The following is a 10,738-nucleotide window of genomic DNA, read 5'->3' as shown; positions in this document are numbered from 1 at the left end:
TCTCTTTTTTGTCCATGTTCTCTTCCTTGCCAGTGTACCTCCATGGCTTTGACCCTGCTGCACAGTAGTGAACAACTTTCACCTTCTCAAGTTCCACATTCTCTGGGTGACATCACAACATAGCTAATACCAAGTTGTACTTGTTTGGAATTGGCTTGTATACATCTCTGAAGAACATGTTCAACAAATCCTACAAAATAAATTCAACTCTGTAAACATACAAAAAATATTAAATATTTATACTGAATTCACAAGTAGTTCTGAACTTAGAGTTTCAAGTTCAAAAAATAAGGATATGTAGTCCTGAACTTAGAGTTACAAGCTCATAAATTAAGGACAGTTAGTCCTGAACTTACAGTAACAAGCTCATAAGTTAAAGAACACTTGGTCTTGAACTTAGAGTTGGAAGTTCAAAAATTAAGGACACTTGGTCCTTAATTTGAGCGAAGCTTTCTACAATCCGCGTAGGTTTCAGCGAATTATAGCAGAAGGGTATTTCCGTTCGGGCGGGTAAAAGTTTATTAAAGCAGTGGCTAAAGACTAAAAATATTTTAAACAATGGCTTAAAAGTAAATACATGTCTTATTACTGGCTAACTGTGCATTTTTCCCTCTTCAATTTAACATACAATAATAACTGGGTTCACAATCAAATATTTATTCATATTTAATGAATTTATATATATATGGTATGTGTAAAAGGTATTGCATTCCCGTGCACCTACATGATGTATTCTAAATCTGCTTCTGGCTTTTGGTTGAGTGATAAGGACACGTACGTCACATTAGATGCACGTAATGAGTTAAAGCCCTACCTCGAACAAAGTATTTGAGTTGGGAGGAAGAAAGAGGGCGGTCCATAATCCTTGGAGTTTTGAACTTGTGGGCCATTTGGGGTCGGCCAGAAACCCACAGGAAATTTCTCCATTATCAAAAATCAGAACTAGTTAATTTTTTTTATTTTATTTTTTGTAATAAGTTAATTTCTCGTACACCATAAATTCATATCCCTTATAGAGTTGTTATATTCTGCATCTCATGATGAAGGTTAAAACATGAAAAGTTTTGTGCAGGACACTATGTATGTACGTGAAAATTGATTTACATAATTGGGCATATAGAGAAGTTCTCAATTAGTAGGAAACTAAACTGTTGTCTCCGATTGGAGATGGCTGATTGATATATATAATTGAAGCATCTGGATGCTGAAATTTCTCAATGTTGCATCTTAAGCTGTGAAACGTCATATTTTGCATTTGTATTTGGAAAATCTCCATCTTGAAATACAAGAATTATGTAGAAACAGTCTTAAAAACTCAACGAGCTGAGATGGAATCTCTATATTTATTTGAATATTTTTTTTATTAAAGAGCATAACGTTGTGTATTAAAAACAGTGGGCAAAATCTAGTAGTAGTAGGACACGTGACTGTACACATCCTTTATAAAAGAGATTTTTACCTATCTATACTATTTATCAAACTTATTTATTCTTACTAATCAAATTTTAACTTAATTACAAGTTGATATAGAATTTATCAATTATATACAAAATAATGTATTAGAATCTAATCTTCTCTTCTTCTTCCTCTCCCAAATTCAAACAATCAAACGTCCTCATAAGTCATAACTCATATTCTGGTGCATCATCTCCATACATGTGCAAGTCTGGAAATTTGCTTGTCTTTGCACATACTATAAGTTTCATGAAAACCGATCTGGAAGACCAGAAATAGCAAGCCTTTAAGGGCCTAAAATTTGTTGTATAAACATCAACGTCACCATATTCTTTGATGGCCTGGGAAAGCAAAATCAAATCATTAATCATAATAGTTATTTGTGTGGATTGGATGTTGTTGCAAATGATTAGGAATATCCTTTGGAATTTATATCTCAATTTTGAGAGAATTTGAGGTGGTTTTGATTGGAATTTCAGATTGAAATTCGAAAAAGAAGATATAAGCAAATTGTATATATTTTGTATGTCGGGCGTAGAAACGACAAAAAATATATACAACTAACATAATTGTATATAAATTGTATGTAAATTGTAGTTTTTGACCGGTATCTATGCAAAAATCTCGTGCCTTTTCAGGCAAGATGTCAGCCTCCGTGAAGAAAGTAGATGTTTTCTTTTGTAAGCTCCAATTAGCAAAGGCTTTTGCATCAAAGGCTTTATTGATCTCATGGATAAACCTTAAGCCTGCACCACCTTCATTCTTCTTCTTCTCCCAACATAATGAGGTCCATGAGTACCAATAATGTTTTGTCCCTCCCTCAGCATTTATCCTAGAAGAAATTATAACATTATTTCTCAATTATTTTAAACTTCATCTACTCTTGCTAGACTTATAGACTGGGAGGGACTACGAAGGGATGTGGTGAGATGGATGTGATGGAAACGTTTTTTTTGTCACTATAGATTGAACTTGCTGTGAACCTTTTCGATTATCAGTAGGGGATGTACTCTAGGCAAATGGTCCACTTTGCTGGAATCAAAACAGCTTTTATACAAAAACAGGCAGTCACAATTCAAAAGGGTTCTGGGATCCATCCACCTTTACTAGAAGTTTTACTGTTTTAGGAGTCATGAGACTGGACCTCCATCGTAAGTAGAAGTTTCAGGAGTCATAAAAGTGGAGAAATTCACAGTAGAGACCGCTTCTCCTTAATAAGTCTTACATGACACGAATCTAGATCTTAGTAAGGTTAATGGATTCCTTTTATTATATGGTTAAAAAAAATTAAGAGGAAAGATATAGAAGTCGGGAGTAGAATTTAGTAGGGAACAAAACCTCTTCATTTTGGCTGGTTGATGGTCTTGGTTCTAAGGATGCCTTTGATGCTACAAGCTGAAATTAACTCTTTATTTGCTCATCATTCTCACTTTCGATGATAGAAAGATGGCTTACATAGTGTGTAACATTACTGATGTTGCAGTGACATCAAAATCATCTTGTAAATTGACAAGAGTGAAGACTGCATCTACAAATACATTCTTATTTTCAAATATGCTCTCGTATTGACAAGAAACGAGAATTCATTATTACAAGGATACATTTGATCTTACATGGAGTTACTAGCCTAACCCCAGCAGCAGAACCAGCCTTGCTTTAGGAGACAATAGAATGTGTTCGTTTGCTGTCTATTTTATTAGCTAGCTTCCTAGGTATAGCAGAAGCAACAACTAACAGATGATGAGTATGATAATTGATTAATAGTGTAGTTTTCATATGAAAAGAAAAATAGCAATAGACAGAAAGAAAATGGATAGGAATAAAAGACCAAAAATAAAACTCCAAAAGAAAAAGAAACAACTACATCACTTGACTTTTCTGGTCACTGCTTTACATTTCAACTGGTGAAAACATCAAAACTAATTCAAACCACATATCGGTAAGTAATGTAACGGCCTGCAGTCTCACTTGGTCTGATAATCTTCACGACTTGGCCACGTTTCAGCCCATAATATCTAGCAATAGGATCAGTGATCTGAATTCGAGGAAGCTGTTTTAACAGAAGAAATTATTAGGCACTTAATTACATCAAAAATACTGACAATAATAATCAACCACACCTGTCTTAATAGCATAAATCACAGTGGCAGGGTTAATCAAGATAATAGGAATAAAACAATCAGCCAAAAGCAAGAAGCAGAAGATAACAAGGCCATCCTGACGGTGATAATCAATCCATGCAGTTAGTCTTTTCATCAAAGCTACTCAATTAACAACATTAGGTCCATCAAAGCCCCCGTCAACTGAACCTAACTCAACACAGAAACTATTCAAGCCGTACATATGTTTGGCAAAACCGCGCAGCTGGACCCTAGTTCCTTATAAAATTTACCCTCAGCCAAACTCCAATTCATAATAGAAGCTCAGTTGTAGAAATGTTGTATCTATTCGATACAAGGCTTCAAATGATCTTTCACACAAAAGAAGACGCAAAGAAGAAAATTGGCTAAATTTTTCTAGACTACTAAGGGAGAAAAAGATACTTTCAGCTTCAACACTATAATGAAGCATGCTGTTTTGCTCTTCTTTTCTATATCTCCAAATGCCGTTGCGTTAATTCTTTCACTACCACCACTAGCGCTAAAGAATATGCCTTAAAAAATCTGCAGGCATCGCGTTTCTCCTGGTCTTTATTGTATTATATGAGGTCAAAAGTTTAGCAGTGCAAATAATGTTATCAATGCTAACCTGTGTTTCTTTCACAGTGTATCGTTCCAACAAGGTTTTCTTTTCTTCAGGAGTAAGTGGCTGGTGCTCAGGAACTAGAACATGATTTTTTATGTTTACCAACAACTCTGCTTCCTGAAACATTAAACACACATCACGATGATTTTAAGCACCAATCTTTACTATCTAAATAGATAGTTATCAATCAGATAAAGCAACTAAATGAGCATATTAGAATGCAAGCTCCCCGATTACCAAGTCAAACAAATAACAGAAATGTCACCCCTCCCACACAAAAATGAAAAAGAGGAATATCAAATAACCCTTTATATGAATGAAAATGCCAATAGAATCACTCTCTGTCAAACCCAACCAGCCTTGAATGACATGAAGAGGCACATCAGTCTGAACAGATTTTTTTGAAAAAATATATGCAAAGTCATTCTGAACATTATGACTACTAGGCATATTGGATATACTTGCACGCAGTAGGTGGCTTCAAAACTGTTGAAGGTCAGTCCCAAATTTCTCGCACATTCCTGTACTGTTCATAGAAATTAGATTTCTTAAACTTGACATTTAATTTTTGCACTTTTATTCAAATTCTAGAGAGAAATTGAACATCTATCCTTCTGAAGTTTGAAAATGTCATCAAATGGAAAGGTCTTGTCCTAATCAGATTCAAGGTCTGGTGAAATTTGGAGACTAAGATCATGTAATCTTTTTATAGAAATATGCTTCTTTTAGCTTCAACGCTCGGTGGTATAGACACCAATACCTCCCTCCAAACTTTGTAAAAGTTACCCTTGTTTGATCCATTGGTTCTAAGCAATATCTTGAAAGTGATTAGACGAATTCTATTAAGAAGTAGTCAAACGACTCTTGTTTAACATAGAATTTGATTTGATGATTCTGGATATCAATCTGATGTTTGGATGAGGATATTTTAGACATAAATTTTTCAAAAGCTAGGACACACATCGAAAACATCCTTTCCAGGGTGCATCAACCATTTGCAACTTACATAACATAATCAGATTCCTAAATCTCAAAAAAATTCAACCTAGTGCAATTTCAATTCAGTCTCAATGATAACTTTTTCACAATGAGCTGCCACCACTCTTAGTATAGCAGACCAATTGGATTGCTCTAGTCATGCAATCCAATTGCAATAGTCATGCAAGATAACAACAAATTGGAAGCCTAATGAATTTCAAAAACTTCCGCAGTGAAACGAATAACTGTAGTGTCCCCCTCACCCCAAAGAAAAAAATTGGTACTAACAACAACAACCCAGTGTAATCCCACAAGTGGGGAGAATAAGAGCGACACTAATTGTGAGAAATGCCAGAGAACAAACTTCTCGTTCACAAGACATATCTAGGGCAACGTGAAGTGGCAGCATCATTCTAATCATGATCAATGTCATTTTGATGCAATATTGACCATCTTTATTAGAACACAAACAAGTATTTTTAAAGGCTCCCTCCCTCTCTCTCTCCCTCTTAATTAAAACAAGAAGTATTTACAATGTTGAAAACAACCGACAAGCAAAAGAAAGAGGACGAACTGATAAATTTCATACTAGATAATCCCCTTATCAAAACGTAAATGGTTGCAAATCATAGTAACATATTGTACCTCTGGTTTTGGTGGTCCTACTACTTGAGTAGTGTCAGGTGCTCAAGTAAATAATAGTTGGTCAAAAATCGAAGAAACCAAATATCGAAGGTACAAAAAATAAAATGATTAAACACTAGGAGTGAACTAAGCTCCTCAGCTATTTCATAACAATTTCAATCCCCCATTCAAGTAGTAAGGAGAAACTTTAAGCAGAAATAGTAGAGTAATCACCTGGAAAACCTCCAAGTGAAATTTTGTAGATATTTCACTTATGCAAGTACGAGCAAAGGGAGTCAAATTTTGTTGTACAACCAGGATTGATTGGAAGACATCTTCTTTTTTCATGCGTTCTGTATAAGTTTTCATTGTCTTAACACCAACCTTTGCCTCCTCTGGAAAGAACACATATATCTGAGTCACATGGTAGCAAATAATTTCTGTGAGAATTTTGCATTAACTTTTTACACATTATGAGCAAATAATTCCTTAGTGAAACACAAGAAACTCAAATACTGAAGTAGCTAGAAATATCTGATAATTGTTAAACTAAACACACCAAAACAGATTCAAAGGACAAATGGTCATATCACATTACCCAACAACTGTTTCCTTAGTTACTATATTTATTACAAAACATTTTTACAAGTAAAAATTTGTTGCTTTCATGTTGAACAATTTAGAAACTTTTGGTGTGGGATGCCAGTGAAAAGTGGGGTGGAGGTAAAGGAAGATGCGGAAAGAGCCTCCAACGAGATTGTAACCTTACACTTAATGATGCACGGTAGAGTTGCAAACACAACTACAACTCCAATTCCCTACTTTAGTGTTCCTGCTTTCTGAACTACATGCATATCATTTTCCATTATTGAACTACAAACTGATAAGATATTCCTTTCCATTTCAAAAAATATAGACATTCTTTCCCCCTTTCTAGTTCCTTTTTTCTTGATATTAAGGGGTGGGGGTGGAGGGTGTTCGTACAGATATTTGGATTTTTTTACTAATTAACCTTTGCCCATTTCATCATACATTTTCTCCAAATCACTTTATTGTCGAGTCACTTGGAATCAGAGAGCAAAAATATCATCCAGCCTGTATTATTCAGATGTCAACAGAACAAAATTAAATCCAACGATATTTTTCCTTTTTGTTGTGAACAAGTCCAACATTGAATTCGTTGTTATATCCATAAAAAAAATACATCCAAATAGAGTGACATGGATAGTGAGGATTCATACTACCAACCCCATCTAGCTTGAGATTGGGGCATAGTTGTTGTTGTTGTATCCTTCAAAAAATACACTTCGCCGATTACTAAAACAATAAGAAAATAAAATTTTGATGGGACCTCTTACTGATCACTTTGATTTTGACTAGTGCATCAAAAGAGAAATTAAGATACGCAATTACTTATGCATAGAAAACATGCTACTACATTAAATATTGCCATCTGTTTGCTGCAACAGTTTTTCATTTACAGAATCTGTATATTTTATTTTTTTAAAAGAAATCTACGATGATATAGACAGCCTTAATGCATAATGTTTGTGCTAAATATAACTAAGTTATGTTGACGCGACAATGTTGAGAACATCTATTACAACAATGACAAGATACTCTTAGCCTCAGTAATACAAGGAAGTGACAGAGTATACTGACATACTAGTAGAAAAGGAGTGACTTAACCTGAAAAATAAAGTCCCAGAAAGTTCATCAACTTAAGGAAAGACTAAAATCCTTAGACAAGGACTGAAATAAACTGAAAGTAACCTTAGTTAAATTAGGCAACAACTAAGCTTCAATCCCAAACTAGTTAGCATTGTAAGAATCCTCACTGACCACGTTACTCCATTAAAATAATCTCATGCCACTATTATGCAAATGCCTTAGTTAAAATTGGACAAGAAGGGAAATTGAAAAGCACACACCTGCTCGGAGCTGTTGTTGCGCTTGGCTTTCTGAATTACAAGGTCTTCTCTCTTCATGTTGTCACCATACTTCTGAAGGAACTGGTGTTTTGACATATTTATCTCAAACTCTCCGACAAGGTAGCCCCTATCGGCCAACATTTCCATCAGTGTCTTACGAACTCTGAAAAGTCTTGAGAGCTCCTCTTCTGATAGAGTCATCTTTTCCCTACTAAATTCAAAAATTAGAAAGAATGCATTTATAAGTAAAGAATAGGGTAAAACTCCTAGTTAGAGCTAATACATTGAGAACACATCAGACAAGATCCCATCCTCCCCTTTCTTCGACTTCCTTAGCTAAAGGTCCTATCCTCCAGCAATTGGGCTGCTTATCAGTCGGTCGGTTTTAGTAATTATTGGTTCGGTTAATCGGTTTTTTAATATACCAAGACACTAAATAACCCTAAACCCTAAGCCGATAAGATAGCGGCGGATTGGTTATCGATTTTAGCGATTATCGGTCAGTTATCGGTTTGGGCAAAGATCATCGCAAAACAAAGATCAAATGTATTAGACAGTTTAACAAATTCTCACTTTTTTGGCAGCCTAGTATCGCATGAAGTCCAGTGAATGATGATCATTTACATTATTAGATCTTACAAAAGCTGTTCTTTAAGCAATCAACTTAACAGAAAAAATTATATATTTTAATGTATTATCTGTCCAAAATTTCATAAGCTGTGTATCTAGTCAAATTTTCCAGAATACATTCAGATAGAAGGTTCCAGTTTTCACCAAATCAAGATTGAAATTACAGGATATACAACAACAACAACAACAACAACAACAACAACAACAACAACAACAACAACAACAACAACAACAACATACCCAGTATTACAGGATATATAAGATCAAAATCAGATTTTTTTCCAATTTTAAATTGCACAACAGACTAGTGATGCAATGGGCACTAATTAATACCAGTCGTCATTCAAAGGTCAACACCTAAGATTATAAAAGACAACGTAATTCCAAAAATTTGAATAGAATAAAGAAAGTGGAAGCTGTGACAGAGTACTTGCCTCAAGATATGAAAAACCAGGAGATGTTCTAAAATTCCAAGAAAGAAGGGAAGAAGCTCGAAAATGGAGTAGTTTTGGAGCTCCACTAGCTATTGAATGGAGCAAACTAGCGAATTCTAGCAGGGTTTTTAAAGCCCTAAAGATGATTTATATATTTGGGTTTTATATTTGGATTTTGCCAAAATATATGTGGATTTTATTTTGCAAACACATGTTTTGCCATAGATTTTGCTTTCATTTTGGCAAAATCCCAAATCTCAAAATCAGCTCAATATATCTTGTTTTGGGCCAAAAGATTATTATTATATTTTTTAAAAATTACTCCAAACTTTTATATTTTATAAAAGAACTCACCATTTATTATTTTGTAACAACGTTGCTTCGTCTTCTCGGTCACCTGATAATGTATGATGTAGTTCATTATAAAAATGATAATTTTGTATCAAACTTATTTATGTTCAGGACTATAGTTTGCGATAATATAATGAATGTTATTGATAATTGTACTGTTGGGTATTTGTGATAGTTTTTAGAATTTGTGGGTATAATTCATATTTTTCCAAAATAAATTTAAAAAATATGTTTTGAAAACTGATGTCCAAACACATTTTCATCTTCAAACCAAACTTCACCCAAATCAGATTTTTCAGAACAAATTTGGGAATCTATGGCAAAATGCTAGCTTTATATAGTCAAGGGTAAAAATATAAATTAGTTAGAGCTTAATGGAGCAAGTGCACAGATAGCGATTCTCAAGATGATTCAGAGATTAGTCAATACTTATTTTGTCCTGAAATTTTTAACTAAATATTTTAACTTTAAGATAATTCAGGACATTTTTTCAGAAAATTTGAACTGAAAAACTGAAATCCAAGACGCATTGGCTAATTTTTAAATAGTAGCCTTTTAGAGTGGCTATCTAGTGTCATATCTACCCAGTTAGACCAATTCTCGAACCCCACACCCCATTATTCACATAACTAGTACACATACTCACGCGCGGTGCGGGGATCGTTTTAATATAAAAAAGAGCGGAAATAATTGATAAAAATAAATGTATATTGCATACTAAATTTAGCAACCGCGTTCAAAAGAATTAAATTAAAAAATAAATAAATTTGATAGAGATGTCTCTATAAAATTATTGTTGGAGAAGAAGAATTTGACTTTATCTATTATAATTTTAATTATGTTATATAACTCATTGCATGAATTTACTCATCATAATTCAAAAGAAACCTTCTCATCTTAAATTCAAAGAAATCTTAGCTCTATAGTTTTATAATAAATTCTTTTTTTCGTGTGAGTAAGCTTATTTACTTGTTACTAGAAATTCTTTCAGTTTTCAATATCTTTTAGTTTTGATTTTGTTAAGATTTCACTTATGTGATATTTAGTGTTGTATGACTTTTCTCGTCATAATTAGAAAGATAATTTCTCATCTCAAATTTAAATAAGTCTCATCCTACTAATTTCTTTTTCTCTTTTTGTTTAATACTGTTACTTATCATTATTGCATTATTCACTATTTAGTATTTTTGCATTTTCATGTAACGTTTTAGTAGTTTACCATTTGACAAAATATCCTTGCTTAAAATAAAAAAGTATAATATAAATTTTTTCTACTCCTGAAAATTTAATTTATTCACTTTAAATTATTGCTAAAAATATTCAGGGGTTATTTTAATTTGTCAATAATATTTTTGAGTATTAGTAAAATACTCTCACGTTACATCTATAATCTAGATATTTTATTTAAGATCTTATTTTGCTGCTTGTATTTTTTAAAATTTTCAAAGTTATCAAATCTTTAATATATTAGCTACATTAATTTACTTTATTTTTTATTTTAACTTACCTCAAGTATAAAGTATAAATAGTTATAAGTTATCTCATTCTTCTTTATTCAATTTTTATTTTTTTATATTTAACTTTTATTTT

The 10,738-nt window shown here is 33.1% G+C and overlaps 1 protein-coding gene across 2 annotated transcripts; it reads right to left on the bottom strand.

The window, feature by feature from the left end:
* Nucleotides 1-3,186: 3,186 nt before the first annotated feature.
* On the bottom strand, nt 3,187-8,938 carry LOC104099840 (DNA-directed RNA polymerases II and IV subunit 5A-like). Of its 2 annotated transcripts, none has more exons than XM_009606964.4 (5): nt 8,798-8,938; nt 7,734-7,944; nt 6,037-6,216; nt 4,204-4,317; nt 3,187-3,505 (listed from the first exon to the last, which is right to left on the bottom strand). In XM_009606964.4, exons 2-5 carry the CDS (start codon nt 7,932-7,934, stop codon nt 3,380-3,382), a joined length of 621 nt encoding a protein of 206 aa, XP_009605259.1. In that variant the 5' UTR covers nt 7,935-7,944; nt 8,798-8,938; the 3' UTR covers nt 3,187-3,379. The 2 variants fall into 2 exon arrangements, with proteins under 2 accessions (XP_009605259.1, XP_009605258.1); XM_009606963.4 differs by having other exon boundaries at nt 7,734-7,941; nt 8,798-8,935.
* Nucleotides 8,939-10,738: the final 1,800 nt, after the last annotated feature.

The sequence above is a fragment of the Nicotiana tomentosiformis genome, chromosome 12, assembly GCF_000390325.3.
Source record: "Nicotiana tomentosiformis chromosome 12, ASM39032v3, whole genome shotgun sequence".
In the NCBI taxonomy this organism is placed as follows: Eukaryota; Viridiplantae; Streptophyta; class Magnoliopsida; order Solanales; family Solanaceae; genus Nicotiana; species Nicotiana tomentosiformis.
This window is presented reverse-complemented; position numbering and strand designations above follow the sequence as displayed.

What these genes read in the sequence shown, in the direction of transcription:
- LOC104099840 (XM_009606964.4), bottom strand. Translation starts at nt 7,934, where the DNA reads ATGACTCTATCAGAAGAGGAGCTCTCAAGACTTTTCAGAGTTCGTAAG. An exon ending in GCAACAACAGCTCCGAGCAG is followed by an intron (nt 6,217 to 7,733) that starts GTGTGTGCTTTT and finishes CATGTGACTCAG; the next exon opens with ATATATGTGTTCTTTCCAGA. An exon ending in TTCACTTGGAGGTTTTCCAG is followed by an intron (nt 4,318 to 6,036) that starts GTGATTACTCTA and finishes TTAATGTTTCAG; the next exon opens with GAAGCAGAGTTGTTGGTAAA.